The sequence below is a fragment of the Phocoena phocoena genome, chromosome 19 (genome assembly GCF_963924675.1).
Source record: "Phocoena phocoena chromosome 19, mPhoPho1.1, whole genome shotgun sequence".
NCBI classification, from domain to species: domain Eukaryota; kingdom Metazoa; phylum Chordata; class Mammalia; order Artiodactyla; family Phocoenidae; genus Phocoena; species Phocoena phocoena.
In genome coordinates, this window is record NC_089237.1 from 16,367,053 (window position 1) to 16,385,499 (window position 18,447).

At 52.0% G+C, this 18,447-nt stretch overlaps 1 protein-coding gene across 3 annotated transcripts in view; it reads right to left on the minus strand.

Annotated features, from left to right (window-relative positions):
* The window catches only part of CRHR1 (corticotropin releasing hormone receptor 1), a 37,325-nt gene extending 19,561 nt beyond the window's left edge, over positions 1 to 17,764 (minus strand). For 2 of the 3 annotated variants that reach the window (XM_065897297.1, XM_065897296.1), the window contains exons 1-2: positions 17,732 to 17,764; positions 7,954 to 8,041 (exon numbers count right to left, since the gene is read on the minus strand). In XM_065897297.1, the coding sequence (XP_065753369.1) occupies positions 7,954 to 8,041; positions 17,732 to 17,764 (121 nt within the window). Of the gene's footprint in view, positions 1 to 7,953; positions 8,044 to 17,731 lie in introns of those variants that run through there. The other variant, XM_065897298.1, reaches the window with a different exon arrangement.
* Positions 17,765 to 18,447: the final 683 nt, after the last annotated feature.

Consider the following 18,447-nt stretch of genomic DNA (forward strand, 5'->3'; position numbering starts at 1 on the left):
AGGGGTGGCATCTTCAGTCCAGGGCATCAGCAGCTGCCAAGCCCTGGCTGGGGCCCACCTGCCATCTCCCCCCCAGCTTAGCCTGTGCCTAGTCTCTCAGGAAACAGCACTGGGTTAGACTGGCATCCCTTACTTGCTGGATGCAGGGCAGTGCTGAGCAACACTTGTACCAAATTCTGGTTTTTCTTTCTAATCAAAGCTATTCATAGGATGTGTGTGCAAATCTGGGCTCAAGGGCCAAAGGCTTCGAGGCTAAGTGGTTTAATTGAAAGAGAAAGAAATCTGGATTGGGGCTTAATGGACACGAGGAGACGGCCAGCTAGGCAGCAGGGGTGGGCCAAGCCCTGGTGCTGTGCCACAGTGGAGCCTCCGCGAATGACATCACAGAGAGGTGATGGGGGTAGGGGAGTGAGGAAATCAGGTTGAGATTTTAATCTGCCATGGGTCATGCCGGTCGTGCTGGGCCTGGAGGAGGGGAGAAACGGAGGCATGTGGCTGTGAGGAGGGAGGGATAGTATTACGGACCACGCTCTGCCTCTCCAAAGGCCTTGTTCATGTATTTTGTTTCCTCCTCATTCACCCTGCAATGTCGTTATTCCCTTTTTTTTTTTGTTTTTAATTTACAGATTCATTATTCCCTTTTTACAGATGAGGAAACTGAGGCCCAGGGAAGTAAGTGACTTGCCCAGGGTCGTGAGTCAATGAGTGAAAGAACTAAGACTCATAACCAGGTGTTTGGGACTCTACATCAAGTGTTCTTTCTATTACAGCACATTGCTTGCCAATAAAGGGAGGAGAACAGTCAAAGAGGCAGCAGGGAAAGGGGGCAGGATTTACTGAGGGCTGACTGTGCGCCAGGCACCTGCCAGGTGCTTTACATATACCATCTGACTTCATAACCTTCCTCAGCAGGTTGTTCGTTCACTCACTCATTCACATTATCTCCTGAGCTAGGCACTGGGAGATTAAATGGAATGTCACAAGTGGTACCTGGAACTTGCCTAAGGCCCACTCTCAGTGTAGCATCTGCCCTCCCTCACTGCGCTCTCTCCCCTGCCCTGGAAAGTTCCCCAGAGTCCTTTCGGAAAAGAACAGAGGGCAGGGCAGGACTGGGCACCAACCACAGCCAAGACCAGGCCACAGCCAAGGCAGGGACCGGCTGCTGAGCCAATGGCCCTCCTGGTCTCAAGGACCAGGTACCGGCCAATGCTCAGAGGCCTGCCCCCACCCACGGCTGGTCGGGGATATGCAGGTGGGAATGGGCAGGGTAGAGCTTTCTGCCTCTAGTCCGTGGTACAGATTAGGACTCCATACCACCTACATCGGGTCTCACGCCATCTGCCAATGTGGGTGCTAATCCTCCCTGTTTTACAGATAGGAAAACTGAGGCCGAGGAAATTGCTTATCCTTAGTCGCATAGACACTAAGAGGCAGAACTGGGTTTTGACGCCTGCCCAGGGCTCTTCCCACTGCACCACAGCGGTCCGCAGCCTGGGCAACTGGCCTTCTCAGCATTTGGGTGCACGGGTCTCTGTGTCCTGGGTTCCTCCGGTAGTGCCTCCCTCTCTCCCTTCCTCCCGTCCCTCGACGCTCACAGAAGGCTGCGTGGAGATGGTGGGGGGAACACTGCATCAGACATGACCTTTACATGAAGAGCCCAGAAAATCCTGGAGGGAATGAAAGTCTTGGTGCGAGACGGGAAGAAAGGGAGAGAGAGGCTGTAAGAATGGAGAAGAGAAACTAAATGCAAGCGGCCAGGGGACAACGCTGCCCCTCCCTCCGAAAGAAAAGGCCCCCGCGCGCTGGCCTGGGCTCCAGAGACTGGGTGGGCGGGGTCCGAGGGAGAGAAGAGCCAAGCAGGGGTGCGGCCTGAGGCACGGGGCCAATCAGGAGCGGCGACCGGGCTACGACGCGCAAATACAGGCTAGAAAGTTCTCAGCGGAATTGGCCTCTAGGTTTTAGGGAGTAGACGGACAAGAGAGAGGTAGGGAGGGAAAAGAGGAGGAAAGGAAGGGTGTACGGGATTTGGGGGGCCGGGGGAAACGACCTTTGTTGAACACTACTCTGTACCAGGCAATGTGAAGGGCACTTGATGAAATTCATGCCACCCATTCAATTCACTCCATCACTCTTTGAGGAGAAGGAAAGCAGGGAGGGGACAAGGGGAGAAGGAGGGAGGGGGAGAGAGAGGAAGCAGAAGACAAAAGACACTGAGAATAAAACAGGGAGAAGCAGACAGAAAGCCAGAACAAGGTACAGAGAAAAATAATTTCAGAGGTGCTGTGGGTGGGGAGGGACTGGATTTCCTAGTTGGGAAGGGGAGAAGGAAGGAAAGGAAGTCCTGGTGTCACTCAGCATGGAGGCTATAAGGACCTAGAGGTCAGGGCTGTTGGACTGTGATTCTCCAGGTCCCACTGATACAAATGTGCAGTCTCTCCTGCTCTCCTGGGGGATATGTTCCCCCTTGGGTAGCATAGCTCTGGGCTAAGGAGCAGTTTGGACCAGAGTAAACCAGCCTTGCAAATAGCCGGGTAGACTCACCAGCCAGCAGCACGAAGCCCGAGTTACTATTAGGACCCAACTCCTCCCCATGCAGACCGGTCACCAGGATCCCCTCCTGGTCAGTGAAGTAATAGGTGGGGAGAAATAAAGACTTTGCTCTTTATTCAACAAGTTTTACTGACTACCTAAAAAATGTTTTAGGAGCTGAGGATACAGTAATGGATAAAATAAATGCCCTGCTGTCAGAAACAGGGACACAGATGTAGAGATCAAACGTACGGACACCAAGGGGGGAAGCGGGGTGGTGGTGGTGGGATGAATTGGGAGATTGGGATTGACATATATACACTAATATGTCTAAAATAGATAACTAATAGGAACCTGCTGTATTAAAAAAAATGCCCTGCTGTCAGTCTATGGGGTTGGGGGTTGGGGTTGTGTGTGCAGACAGACAGACGTACCTGTTAACCAGTAAGAGATGCTATGGAGAAAAAACAAGCAGGGTAAGGAGATAAAGACTGACAAGAGTGCTATTTTTTTTGTTTGCGGTACACGGGCCTCTCACTGTTGTGGCCTCTCCTGTTGTGGAGCACAGGCTCCGGATGCGCAGGCTCAGCGGCCATGGCTCACGGGCCCAGCCGCTCCACAGCATGTGGGATCTTCCCAGACCGGGGCACGAACCCGTGTCCCCCTGCATCAGCAGGCAGACTCCCAACCACCGCCACCAGGGAAGCCCAGGAGTGCTATTTTAATTTGGCCCTAATATTTAGGCAGAGACCCAATGGAAGTGAGAGAGGTAACTGTATGCCTACCTGGGGGAAGAGGATTCTGGAGGGAACAGCAGCTACAAAGGCCCTCAGGCAGGTGTGTGCTCAGTGTGTCTGAGGTATTAACATTCCTGTCACTTGGTGGCTCACCCCCTCACTCATGGGGCAGCTAGATCCCTACAGCGTTTCTTCTGGGGCTGGGGTGGTTGCAGCCAAAAGTAACCCATAAAACTGGTCCTGTATCTTCCTCCTTCCCCACACATGCGCAAAGCAGATGCATGGGGGCCGACACTCCAGGTGTTCATGGGAGCACTGTGGTCAGCCCGCCCCAGATGCCTTCGAATGGAGGGAAGAGGAGAGAGGAACAGTAGGAAGGGCTCCCACCTGCCTCTGAAAAACACCTGCCGAGTCAGAGTCCTGGGGGGAACTGCTTTAATGAACAGAAAAGAACCCTTTGAGGGTGGCCACCACCCTTTGAAGGTGGTTTCTTCCCCCAAACAGATTATATAGTTCACTTCCCATCAGGCTCAGGGCCATATGTACTCAGCAGATCTTTCCAGAGCAGATAACTTCCAAGAAAGGTTGGAACCTGGCTCCTGTCCCCAGTTATGTCGGGTCTCCCATCAGGGGCTTCTGAATGAACTAGGGTAGGTGGGCACGTGGCAGCAGCCCTGCAGCTGGGAAGCCCATCCCCCTGTTTGGTTTAAGCCCAGGAGGAAGACTCAGCCAAGGCTGCCCAGAGGGGCAGCCAAGTGGCCCAAGGGCAGTCTCTGAAACACACACGCTTGCTCATTTCAGGAAGGTGTTGCTGGGATGAACGGGCAGGGGCTCTGCCTGTGTCACCTGGCATAGAGAGGCCAGGCAGACAGTCCTGCTCTTTGCTCAGCCACTTTGTCATTGGACTGTCTTCTCCTTGGCTGGGCAGAATAGAAAGATGCCTTTGTAGGGTGTGTGATTCATCAGGACAAGTGGGTGGGAGCCTCTGGTCCTGTGGGTCTATGGGCTCTTCAGTTATGCACCTAGTACGGTGTCAGGCACATAGTAGGTTCTGGGGAATACTGGGAGCTGTGTGTAAACCCAGTATAGGTACGGGAAACTGCAGGGGCGTCTCTGCACCCCTGGAGGACTGACCATAGTGGGCCCTGGGTACCGCGACTTTCCAGGTGACCACATACATGGTGGCGGGAAAGTCCAGAATCAGGCCATTCGATTCAAATCTTGGGGCTACTGCTTAGTAACCGTGTGTACTTGAGCAAATTACGTAACGTCTCTGAGCTGTACGTTTCTCTTCTGTAAGATGATGATAAAAATAATTCCTGGGCTTCCCTGGTGGCGCAGTGGTTGAGAGTCCACCTGCCGATGCAGGGGACACGGGTTCGTGCCCCGGTCTGGGAAGATCCCACATGCCGCGGAGCAGCTGGGCCCGTGAGCCATGGCCGCTGAGCCTGTGCGTCCGGAGCCTGTGCTCCACAACGGGAGAGGCCGCAACAGTGAGAGGCCTGCATACCACAAAAAAAAAAATGAAATAAAATAAAATTCCTAACAGTACTGTTTGATGACTGAATGAGATTAAAGCACTTAGAATGGTGTCTAACATACAATAGGCACTAAGTAAACATTAGTTGTTATTATTAGTTATTACATTATTATTATCATTTATGACCTTAAGACAGGAGATGACCCTGGGTCCTTGTCAGTGCTGTGATTCCATTTATCTCTGATGTCATGGGTCAATAATTCTATTACTTTCTGGCATCGTCATATTCATGCCATGATTTTATGAGTTGTCGTCTGTGATCTGCCACATGATGGAGCCTCCGCCCTGGGGACCCACCTTCTCCCTGCTCCTGGCATGTGAGAGGCCCCCCAAAGGCCCCAGCTCAGTGCCCGCCACCCCGGCCAGACGCCCATCCATCTGTCTCGGTCCCTCCACCCCACCCTCACCATCTGTCTCCACCAGTGCCCATCAGTCTGGGTAGGTCTTAGCGTTGGAAGACAAATAGCCCATTTTCAGAGGCTGCCATGGAGGGATTGATGGACTGTGTGCCCTGAAGCCAGGCAGGCTGCGCTGGGCTGGGGGTAGGGGCACAGAGTGCAAATCATCGGGAAATGAACGACATTCGTCACGCCTGCTGCCTCCAAGGACAGGTGACACCTTCGTGGGCTCAGGGTTGTCACTACACAGGAGCACAGAAAGCGAGTCAGTGGAGACTGACCCGGCTGCCGCGCAAGGGGCTGGATCAGGGGGCGCTTCTCCTCAGGCCAGGCCTCCGAGCAGGTCTCTTCCCTCCCGGTCTTTCTCCAGACTCTTGCTTAAGAACTTTCTGTTCCTCACGGCCCAGCTTAGCCAACTTTGCAGGCAGATGCTCTGGGCTCCCAGGACCTCCCCAGGCCTATTGCTCTCCCCTCCCGACCCCTCCCCTGTTCTTCCACCAAACCCACCTGCTAGTCCTCAGTCAACTCTAGCTTCAGCTCAGAGCATTGGCTCTTCTCTGCCAGTCCCTGCGCAGAGTCTCTCAGAGACTCACCTCGAAACCTCTCCCTTCAGGAAGGCTTCCTGAATTCACACCACCCCAGTCTAACCTCCCTGCCACCTCCGTTGTAGTGAGCGATTCATGGCAAGGGCCTGCCCCTCATTCCAGCTACACAGTAAGCACTTTAAAAGCCTGCTCTTCCCAACAATAATAAATAATACTCAGTAGTGGTATGGCACTCTACAGTTTGTGAAATATTGCCATTAAACATAGTGCATTTAATCCTAACAGATCCTTGAGGCAGGTGTCAGCCCTCCCACCCTACTCTGTAACTGCAAAGTGAGGCTCAAGGGAGTCAAAGGCGCACTCATCCCTGTGGCTGTCAGTGGGGGGCCCAGGGCACACAGGACAAGACTGAGCACCACTATGAGCATGGGAACCCAGTCGGTGCTCCAGGTCTGGTGCTCCTTCTCTCGCCCCCCCACCCCCACCCTACTGAGGGAACAGCAGGCCAGGGGGGCAGCTGCCTGGGGCTGTGGAAGCCTCCTCTCCCCGCAGGCCCAGGTTCAGAAACCCCCTGCTCCCCTGCTAGCACGTGGTGGCCATTTCCCCAACAGCGCAGGCCTTGCACCTCATAGCACGTGTGTTTGTGCACTTGACTCCCGTACCAGACTGTGAGCTCCTTTTTGTTCTCCCAGGGAACATGGGGCCTGGCGCACAGTAGGTGCTCAGTTAATGAGTTGGATTGAATCAAGGAGAGAGACCTGCAGAGGAAAATGAATCACCAAAGAACAAGCCTCCCAAAGACCCTCAGGTGCACCTCTCCACCTTCCCTGGGCAGCAGCATCCCCAGGACCCCGGTTAAATGGACCAGGATGAGGGTTCAAGGACCACACCCCAAATTAGAAAAGGCATGGCCTTAGGAGCCCAAAAACCGAATTCTCCCATGCCTCAGTTTCCTCATCTGTACAAATATCTCATCTTAAACTCTTGTGAGGATGAAATAAGATTATTATACAAAAGCACTTTGTAAATGGTGAAGTCATACAAGTATTAGTAATATTTGCAGTTAAGCAGTATTTTCTATCGAGGAGGGCTAGAGCATGGTGATAAAGAACGTATCTGGGAGCCAGGCTTCCTGGGCTCAGATCAGCTCCAGCACTTACTAGTTCTGCTCTGTGCCTCAGTTTCCTTATGTGTAAAAGGAGGAGAACGGCACCTCCCTCAGGAGGTCGTAAAAACTGGGTGAATATACAGATGGTCGCCGACTTACGATGGTTCGACTTTAATGATTTTTCGACTGTACGACGGCTTGACAGCAATATGCGTTCTGTACAAACCACACTTCAGATTTTGAACTTTGACCTTTTCCCAGGCTAGTAATATGTGGTACGATCCTCTCTCGTGATGCTGGCGGTGGCAGCTGCAGCAGCTCCCAGTCAGCCCCGCGATCACGGGAGTAAACAGCTGACACACTGACAACCACTCTGTACCCAGACGACCATTCCGTTTTTCACTTTCAGTACAGTATCCAATAAATTACAAGAGATGTTCAACACTGTTATAAAATAGGCTTTGTGTTAGTTGATTTTGCCTGACCGTAGCTAATGTAAGTGTTCTGAGCATTTCAAAGTAGGCTAGTCTACGCTATGCTGATTGGTAGGTTAGGTGTATTCAATGAATTTTTGACTTACGATATTTTCAATTTATGATAAGTTTATCTGGACGTAACCCCATTGTAAGTCAAGGAGGAGCTGTATCTCAAATACCTCGGACAGTGCCCCACGCAGAGCGCCCTACATATTATGCTTCAGGCATTTTTAGCAGCAGCAAACAGCAGGCTTTCTTCCTCACTGACGCCTGAGTCACAGCCCAGCCCTCCGCTCTGTTGGTTCTCACGGCTGCAAGGGCTGGGGCGACTTCCCCTGTTGTCCACCCCAAAGCAGGGAGGATAGCTACTTGGCACGCTTGCCCCGAGCCCCCCTGTGCCCCTGGCTGATGCTGTCACCTAATCGCAGCTCTTTCCCACCACACTTACACCCGCTCAACACAGCACTCGGTGGATAAATGATGGATTGCTTGGAGCCCCAGAGGGGAAATCTCTCCGCTGTTCCTGCCCCAGGGCATGGCTCTGTGTGCAGGCTCTGGGAGCCCTGGGGGTGGGGGGGTGGGGACCTGGAATCTTGCAGGAGGCAGATGGGGGTGCTCACCAGAGATGTTGCCGGCCAGGGATAGGCTCTCGCAGTGCTGGTCCTGGAGGGAGGCGGAGATGCAGTGCAGCCCCAGGAGAAGAAGGGCCTGTGGGCACAGGGAGGTGAGGGACACAGTTAGACTGTGTCATGAGCTGTCTGGCCTGGAGCTTCCTGCTGCCCCTCTTGTCCCCTTCATACACGTCTCATCCCAGACACACACCCCTCCCCCACCGGCCCAGCCTCCCTCCCCCCCTCCTCCGTGTCCTCTCTGCCTACGAGGTCTGGGGCTGCCCTGCTCTCTGAGGGGCCTGAAAGGGAGGCAGGTGACAGCAGGAGCCCAGGTTCCCAGGACAGAGGGGAACTTTCTCCCTGAGGGCTGGGGGCCTCCAGAGAGGCTCTACCTGAGCAAGCCACCTCCATCCTCACAGGGTCTCAAGGGTGGCACAGGCGTGTCCCGACACACCCACACCCACACCCTCCCACCTGCCCCCCCCAGCACCCCCCACCCGCATGGGCTCACAGAAGACCCCCATTAGTGAGCCTCCCTCCCTCCCCAGCTGCAGGAGCTCAGGACCTGTGGTTTAATGAGCTGCCTCCCGGGCCCTCATCCCCACCCAGCTAATTACTGGTCACTACAAATCGTGCCTCACCATTCACCAAGTCATTTTATATCCGCGATGGTACTTCATTCTCTGTGGGGCTGGCTGTCCCTGATGAGGAAGCTGAGGCCCAGAGAGGTGAAGGGATAAATGTGTCTGGAAAGATGCCTGCCCTAATCCAGGGAGAATCTTTGCCTCTTACCCTCCCTGGGGACTCTGTGTCACTCTGATTCCAAAATTTCAGCCCACCTGGGGAGAGTAGCATGGGTCTCACACCTAGAGGGCTACCCACTTCTTCAACTAACACCCACACATAATCATTGTGTCCCCTCCCTTAAGGTCAACACCTTCCCTGTGGATTTAGAGTCAAAAGAGACCTGGCATCCAGCCCCAGTTTCACTGTGTTGCCATGGGCAGGTTACTTGACCTCTCTGTGCCTCGATTTCCTCACCTGTAAAGACGGGTGTAATAGCCACCCCACCACCACTCAGCCAGGCTTACAGGACGCAGTGTATGTAGAAGTCCTCTGTGAGCAGCACAGCTTGATCCAAGATGGGAGGGATTTTGTTCATTGCATTCTAATTTGCTGAATATATTAACGAGTTACATCGTGTTTCAGGTCTACAAGGGGCACTCAATAGGTCACGCTGATTGATTTGAACTTGGTGATTCTTATTTAGTCACCGGTTGGAGGCGAGGTGATTGTTTCCCTTGGGATTTGATTTGTGAAGGGCTAAGGAGTGTGTGGGGGGGTTGGGGTAGTGGAGGATTGTAACTAGCCCCCCCTCCAGTTGTCAGGACATGAGAGCCCAAGGACCAGCAGAGCCCTGTCTCCCTGACTGCATGGGAGGCTGCTCTCCGCATCACCACCCCTGTTCCTCTGCTATTCCTTCCTGGGGTCCCCTCCCCGGGACCGTCTCCTCTCCTCCCCACTGCCCCCCAACCTGCCATGGTGTCTCAGCACCAGCCCATTTCCAAAACAGTTCTGCAAAATTCACTGCAGAGCTTCAGACAGGGACACTTCGATCTGGAAGCAGCCTTAGCCATTTCACAGGGGAAAATGAGCTCGTGAGAGAAGTAGGGACTTGTCCGAGTCCCACGTGAGCAAGTTTCTAATTTAGAGTAGAGCTAGGGTGGTGGCCAACACGAGCAGCACACATTCGCAGCCCTCATTTGCAGACCTCAACCGCAGGGCCAGGACTAGGGTGAGGAGACCAAGGCATTCACCTCCAGTGCAAAATTTAAGCGGGGGGGGGGCACCAGAAAACTTAGTAGTCAAGATACATAATATTTTAATGCAATATTTTTTTAAACTCTAAATTAATGCAAAAAATTCCATGATGAACAACATATCAAAAGCTTTTTTTAAAAAGCCAGGATCACTAACAGTGCTGGGCCATACTGGAGCCTTGCGTAAAAGGAAAAATCAGTAATAATATTAAAATATGATTTATCTTGATACTGCACTTTGGGGCAGCTCTTTAAACTCCATGCTTGAGAAAAGTGCCTCACTTGCCTCACCCAAGTCCTGACCCTGTTGCTCCCGTACCTTCTTCCCAAACTGGCCTCCACCCTGCGCCCCAGACCCTCACGACCTGTGCCACCCACCTGCCCACTCCCGCCGTCTGATGACAAAGACAGACCCTGCTCCCCGCTCTCCCACCCAAGATGGAATCGAATGCTCCCCACTCCTGGTCAGGACCTGTTCCACCCACACCTCCTGTAGGAAGCCCCCCCTTTGACCCTGATGACTCCCCCACGTTGTCCCCTCAGTGCTGGCCCGAGTCCGCAGTGGGTTTGTTTATCCCCTCACTGGCACACTCCTCCTGTCACATCATAGGGGTCTTTCTGCTCTGGGCCAAGCTCCAGGCTCCGAGGTCCACCCCCCGGTCCTGTACCCCCATCCCGTGCCCAGCGCTTGGCCTCAGCCAACGGCGCTGGGGTCAGCTAACTCGCTCCTGGGACTCGGGAGTTATTAGAACAAACCCATTCATCTCTCTGGCCCCAAGGAACTTCCAACACTTTATTAATCACTAATTAAACTTCACTGTCCCCGGAGAGATGGCGAAATATCTTTACCCTCCTTTTCCACTTCAAAACGCAGAAGCGGAGAGAGGAGGAAGCCACCAGGCCCGCCACTGGCTCTTGCATGCTGAGCGGAGAGCTGTGTCCTCGCTGACAGACCTGCTGCTCAGCTCAGCAGTCAGCAGGGACCCAGCTCTGAGCTGTCCCCAGAGAGGGCCAATCAGCTGGGGTGGCCAGAGGCCTCTTCTAGAAGGGGACTAGAGACCCCCACCCACGGCTTGTCACCCACCCCTGCCTCTGCCACCTCCCAGCACAGACACACGTGTACACACACAGCATGGAAATGGGGCTCCCAGAGGCAGCTCAGCCGCAGGCAAATTAAAGGAACCGGTTAACACCCTACGTGAAAATGTCAGCCCTGCTGCCTGGCATTCCATCGCTATCCTTCTAAGCCTGAAGCTGTGCTTTGTGTTTCGGTCTTTCACATTCTCCTTGAAAGCACACCACGTTTTATTCACGCTGAATTACTTATTGCTTCCCCAGCATGTGGGGTCCTGCTGGTGTCTGCACACTTTTGCCCCCTCATCACCCTGGCCCACCTGGTGAAGTCTGCAGTCCTCAAACGCCAGGTCCCGAGCCCCTCCCCGCGGCAGCGCCTTCTCCGACCCTCCAAAGCAAAGCAGCTCGGTCCCCCGTCAATGTGCCCAGGTCCCCTCCGTACATGCGCTAGACCCTGGCAATCAGAGAACTCAGACTAGTCCCAGATGCATGGAATTGCCTCAGTACAATGCACTTACGCCCCAGGATTCTAATCAGATGGCAAATACACCAGCCAGAAGGTCTTAGCCTCGCATCCGAATGTCCTGGGGTTCACAGAGGAGCAGGGCGCCTCCAGATTCATCATGAATCCAAAGCAAATGCCACGGGATGGAGCCTGTCCTTGGCTGGCTAACTGTAACCCTGACCCTTCCCTCTCCTTGGATGTGCTAGTTCACAAAGTCATTTTCTCTCAATAGAGGGCCGGTTTTGCACTATGCACAGAAAAACGTTTCTTAAAATTCCCAAACCAATCTCTCCTCTCAGGAAATGTTGGCTCTGTACGAATCTGGGCCTGGACACCTCTGGCTCTGCGGAAGGGTTTGTCAAGGCTCCTGGCTTATTCCTGAATCACAGTTTCATGAAAAGTCCAGAGTTTTCCTGTGTATTTCCTTCTACCATACGTTGATCTCCTCTTCAACTTTCACTAGTTTTCCAACTCCACCAACAAGAGAGTATTGCCCTGTAGGGACAAGCCCCTGAAGTCTCAAGGTTGTTGTTTGTGTTCTGCTAAAGCTGTGAATTCTTAATCTGGTGTCTACAAACACACGAGGCAGGGGAGGGGATGAAACCCTGTAATTAAATGCAGAATGTTGCGTGTAATGCTGACCATTTTCCTGGGGAGGGTGAAGAGCTTCCTTCACTCTGTGGTGAGGTCTAGCACTCCAAAAAATATGGCTGGAGCATGTGATGAGTAGGGTCACATCAGAGGCCTGGGCTTCACCAAACTGGACATGTCATCCTCTCTCAAAGTAAACCAAAAGCGGTTTTGACCTAAGAATCGCCACTTTCTTGGACCCCTCTGTCATCAGTCTTAGCCGCTGGCTCTCCTTTCAGAACCGTTTTTGACAAACCAAGCTCTCAGGACTTGGTGAGGTGGACAGAAAACCAAAATGGGACTGAGGATCTGAAGCTGGCAGGCGCTAGGCTCACTCACGAGGTAGATCCTCACTTCTGTGTGCCAGCCTGGCAGCCCCGAGGCCCCCAAATAAAACCCGCACCTCAGCTGCAAATCTCTCCACTTGCCAGAGAGCGAAAGCCGGAATGTTAAATCTGAGAAGGTCAAGGGCGTGCTGTGGCTCGATCACAGCATCACATAAACTGACCGTCCTAGGACCCAGGGGTCGCTGACACGGAAGGAGCACTGTGCTGTGGAAAGCAGACAGAGCAAGTTCCATGCTCCCCATTTTACAGGGGTTTTATAGTTGAGGTGCCCAAGGTCACAGAACTGTTTTTAGCAGCTGAGTGGAGACTACGGCCCAGTAAGCAGGCTATCAGGTCTGTTTTTCAAGTGGATGAAGGACGGAGGGGGATGGATCAGGGCAGGGCACGGGAAGAAGCGATGGGCAGAGAGGGAGGGAAGGGCGCAGGAGCCACGGAGAGGGCGGGTGGGCGGGCCGGAGTGTGACAGCTGCCTGCCGGCTCCAGGCTGCTCCAGCTGCTGTACATGCCCCCACCCCCCGGCCAGCACACAGCATGGCTAGAATTGAAGCTGCCATCCCAATTCCCAGTGTGACTTTGGCATAAAGGTTAATCACACCCAGAAAATGCTTATTAGAGTCCATAAATAACTATGTTGCTGAAGCTCAGTTTGGTCTTTAAGGCACAGAAGTGCAATTTCCTTTGATGGGATGGTCTGGTAATTAACCTTTCAGCAAGAATCCTGAAGGGCCACTGGAGGCACCAGGGGCCGCGCTCATCTCCCCAGATTCATGAGGAGCAAGGAGACGGGGGCCTGCCTGCCCTCCCCTACACAACAACTTCTGATGCTCAGCCTGGGAGAGCCCTCAGAGGCCCCAAGAAAACCTTCCCTAGGAGCCAGGGACTGAGCTGGCCCTTGGGCAGAACCACAGCTGCAGCATTTGCGAGCGATCTTTCAGCAAGATTCCTCCCCCTGCTGCTGAGTTCTGAGCCCAATCCTGCTGCTACTAACTGTGTGACTTTGGGCGAGTCACCTGGCCCCTCTGGGCAATGTGATCTTTCTTTCCTGCCTCACAGGGATGCAGGTCACCTGGGGAGGGGGGAGAAAAGGAGGAAGATGCTTTCTGAAATTTAAAGTCTTCTAGAAGCACCCATGGGGTCACTATCATGACTTGGTCACTCTGGGCCCTTGAATCTTCCTTGGTTATCGAGAAGGTTGGACGAGAGCAGGCTGGTCCTGGTGTTCCTTCCAGGCCCCGGGGAGTGGGGCTGCAGCAGGACCAAAGCCTTCTCCTTCACTCTGTCAGATTGTTCTGCCTTCTCTGTAAGCTTTCCTTTGAAAAGGGATTTTTCAGCTTAGAAGGAAAGTTGTTTTGATTTTTGTCTCTTTTTTTTTTTTTTTTATAAATTTATTTATTTATTTATTTTTGGCTGAATTGGGTTTTCGTTGCTGTGCACAGGCTTTCTCTAGTTGCGGCGAGCGGGGTCTACTCTTCATTACGGTGAGCAGCCTTCTCATTGTGGTGGTTTCTCTTGCTTTCCGGAGCACAGTATCTAAGCGCGTGGGCTTCAGTAGCTGTGGCTCAAAGGCTCTAGAGCGCAGGCTCAGTAGTTGTGGCACATGGGCTTAGTTGCTCTGCGGCATGTGGGATCTTCCCGGACCAGGGCTCGAACCCATGTCTCCTGCATTGGCAGGCGGATTCTTAACCACTGTGCCACCAGGGAAGCCCCTCTTGTTTTTTTAAACCACCAGATTAAGTGATCTCACTGAGCCCCTTGCTGAACTGGGATTCTACATTCAAGGAGTCCAGGACTCACTGATTTGGAAAAAAGGAAAAGAATTCAGAAGAGGCAGGGAAGGACGCACAGACACACACACTAAAAGGAGAATGGCAAGGCAAGGTGTTGGTGAGCACAGGGGGACCATGGGATTACAGAAGGGCTCAGCACAAGGTGATGGTGTGGGCAGGCTTCCTGAGGGAGGTGAGTTTGAGAATGGCAGAGTGGGCACAGACTGTAGGAAGGAAAGAGAGGGCTTTCCAGGCAAGGGGAGGGTCCTGAGCTTGAGGAGACTGGACAGGCCATCTGTGGAAGGGTTCAGACACCGGGCTGCGATGGATCCTTCAGGCCTGGAGTGCCGAGGTGGATTCCTGAGCATCAGCTTGTCATAGCTGGTCAGTTTCATCATTGGTAGGTATGGAAACAGGCCCAGAGAGGGGAAGTGAGACCTCAGAGGCACCGGCTCAGTGGAGGCACTTCAGTAGCTGGGGATGAACCTGAGCCTGGCTGCCTTCCCTAGCCCAGGAGACTGTGGCAGATCCTGACTTGGAGCACAGAGAGGCCCCCCAACTCCCCAGTGAAGCCAAGATTGCAACCCTCCCTGGGAGGCAAGACCCCCAGTGGACACTGCCGTCTGCTGGCCGAGGAAGGAAGGCCCACTCCTCTTGGGTCCTGGGGTCCCCTGGCTCCACAACCCGAATATCTGACCATATATCTGACCACAGCTCTGGGCTGTGGCTTTTTTTCCCAGCTTTATTGAGATGTAATTGACGTATAACATTGTGTAAGTTTAAGGTGTAAAACATAATGATTTGATATATGTATATATCGCAAAAAAATTTCCACAATCAGATTAGTTAATACATGCATCATCTCACGTAATTACAAATGTGTGTGTGTGTGCGTGTCTGTTGGTAACTATTAAGATCTACTCTCTTTGTAACTTCCAAATATATAACACAGTATCGTTAACTATAGTCACCATGCTGTCCATCATACCCGCAGAATGTATTTATTCATAATTGGAAGTTTGTACCTTTGACCACCTTCACCCATTCCCGCACCTCCGCTCCACTCCTGGCGGCCACCAATCTGTTCTGTTTCTCTGAGTTCGACTTTTTATTTATTTGCCTCACTATCGCGGCCTCTCTTGTTGCGGAGCACAGGCTCCAGACGCGCAGGCTCAGTAGTTGTGGCTCACGGGCCCAGTTGCTCCGCGGCATGTGGGATCTTCCCAGACCAGGGCTCGAACCCGTGTCCCCTGCACTGGCAGACTGATTCTCAACCACTGTGCCACCAAGAAAGCCCTCGACTTCTTTAGATTCCACATGTATAAGTGAGATCATATGGTATTTGTCTTTCTCTGTCTCACTTATTTCACCCAGCATAATGCCCTCAAGGTTCATCCATGTCGTCACACATGGCAGGATTTCCTTCCTTTTATGGCAGAATAATATTCCATTGTATGGATTGACATGTATACACTATTGATACTAAGTATAAAATAGATAAGGAATGAAAACCCACTGTTTAGCACAGGGAACTCTACTCAGTGCTCTGTGGTGAAAATCTGTGGTGAAATCCAAAAAAAGAGGGCGTATATGTATACGTAGAGCTGATTCACTTTGCTGTACAGTAGAGACTAACACAACATTGTAAAGCAACTATACTCCAATTTAAAAAAAAACTGTTGTATGTATATACCACATTTTCTTTATCTATTCATCCATTTATAGACACTTAGGTTGTTTCCACAGCTTGGCTATTGTATACAATGCTGCAATGAACACGGGGATGCAGATATCTCTTCAAGGTAATGATCTCATTTCCTTTGGATACATACCCAGAAGTGGAATTGCTGTATCATATGGTAGTTCTATTTTTAACTTTTTGAGGAACCTCCATACTATTTTCCACAGTGGCTGCACCAATTTACATTCTCACCAACAGTGAACAAGGGTTCCCTTTTCTCCACATCCTCCCTGCCACTTATCTCGGCTTTTTTATAATAACCATTCTAACAGATGTGAGGTGAAATCTTATTGTGTTTCTTACTTGCATTTCCCAGATTTAATTGGATTATTTGTGGGGCTTGTTTTTGTTTTTGGGGTTTTTTTTTTTTTTTTACTGTTGAGTTGTATGAGTTCCTTATATATTTTGGATAGTGACCCTTTATCAGAGATGTGGTTTTCAAGGTATAGCCTGTTTTAAGCAAAGCCAAGAGAAAAAAAATCTAAATATGAAAAAGAAGAGGGATCATAAATCAAGACTTCTTTAGAAAGCTGGCTCCCCATTGGATTTAAAAATTAGGATCTGATTTGCAGAAATAAAACATATGCGCAATCAACTCTTCTGAAACCTGTGTGCCTACAGGGGATATATCTGTAGTGACGGAATGACAATACAGGGGAGGTACAGAGCCCACAGGCAATTGTGCAATTTCTGCCCTGCACAGAGGTGCCAAGTGGAGAGGTCTCTGGGGGCTAGAATTGCAGGCTCTGCATCAGCAGGGCCGGGACCCTCGGGCGGGGGGTGCGTTTTCTAATCCACGCAGAGGTGCTCTAAAGACTAGCCAGGATAAAACCAGACTTGGGACAGAGGGTGGTGATGCTAGATGTCCTTTCTCAGCCCTCTTGACTGCCCAGGACTTCTGCCCCCCAACCACCCTTTTCTCCCCATCCTGCCCCAGGACAGCCTCTTTCTAGGACAGCCACAACCTGTCGCCACCTCAAAGCAAAGAGCCTGTGCTTTCCCGAAAGCGGGTGAGCAGTGAAAGATTATTCTGTTCTAGGCAGTTGAGAAAGAATTTATTGTTCCACTTAATTAACTTAAATCGCTGTTGTGCAGAGAGGAAAAAATGGGAAGGAAGATCTCCTGCCTACATTTCAGGGAGTGGGGCACACCTGGGTGCTCCCACCTTCAGGTCTTCTCCCTGCAGCCCTGGGCTCAGGAGACACCCTGCCCCCTTCCCTGCTACTTCACTCCTCTGCTCCCACAACGAGGCCCCACAGGAGAGCTGAAACCTGCTTCACCCACCCTAAGGGCAGTGAGGACCTGAGACACCCCAGCTCTGCAGTTCACACATTCCCCTCCAAGGGTCCCAAATATGCTGTCCCATTGGTTATAAGCTCCCTGAGGGCAGGGTCTGTGTTTGGCTAATTCTGTACCCTTAGTGGGGCCTGGCACAGAGTGGGCCCCCATACATGTTTGTTGAATGAATAAATGAATGACTGACAGAGTGAATGAATGGATGGGTTTTCATTTTCTGTCCCCTCTGACCATGGGGTCGCACCTGGACATTTTGACGGGTTCACGTTTTCCTGCATCTCTTCCCTCTGCCCACCAGGAGCTCTCTTTTGCCCTTGGTCTTCCTTCCTGCATTGATCTCCACCTTGGACTCCAGGAGGCTGTGCTGAAGGAAAAAGTGTTTTGGGGGTGGAAAGTGCAGGGCTGTGCTCCTGTTCTGAATCTGGCAAACTTGCTCTGTGACCATGGACAAGTCTCCTTCCCTTGCCCCCCCGCCTCAGTTTCCTCATCTGTGAAATGAGGAGGGTAGTGTTTCCTACACTCCTTTCTAGGTCTGAATATGCTCTGACTCCAGGTTTTACAGGAGAGTAGGAATTCAGACCTTTAAATCTGAGGCCAGAGAGATCCACATTGGAAACTTTTATTTGCCCCCTCCTACCCATGTGACCTTGGGTAAATCACTTAACATCCCTGAGCCTCAGTTTCCCCATCTGTAAATGGCGCTAATAGGGATGAAGTATTTATATTCTAAAACTTTTGGAGAGATTCAACAATATGGTGCGTCTCACACAGCACAGGTCCAAACACACGGTAAGCCGTTAACCAACGGTAGTGATTAGTATTTACTCGACTATGAATGTATAAGTTGCTTCCTTCCTGACTCGGCCTGTCTCTCCAGAAGCGCCCCCTGACTGGTTTGCCTGTCCACCCAGGGTGTGCACACCCACTTTCCACCACTCCATTCCCAGGAGCCAGCAGACACCTGTGAAAGTAAAGTTTGCATCACTGTCGCTGTTGCAGATTTGCTGAGAGCAGGGAAGGGAGGTGGGGGGCGGGCAGTGCCCTGGAGCACCGCTGACCTCCCATCCTGGTCTAGCCTCCTTTTCTGCTGCTCACACATTCTTTCTCTCCTCCTCTTGATACGATTCGCTCTCAATTCACTCATTAACATTTTCTCATAGCTCGTGCCTTCTCGGCCTCCCGGTGTCCCTCCTACACATCTTCCTCTCTCTCCTGGTCTTAAGCTCTCTGCCGGTCTCAGTCTTCCCTAGCCTCCATTTTTTCTTCCTCCTCCCCTTCCTTTCCCTTCCCTTCCTTTCTTTTTCCTTCCTCCCTTCTTCCCTCC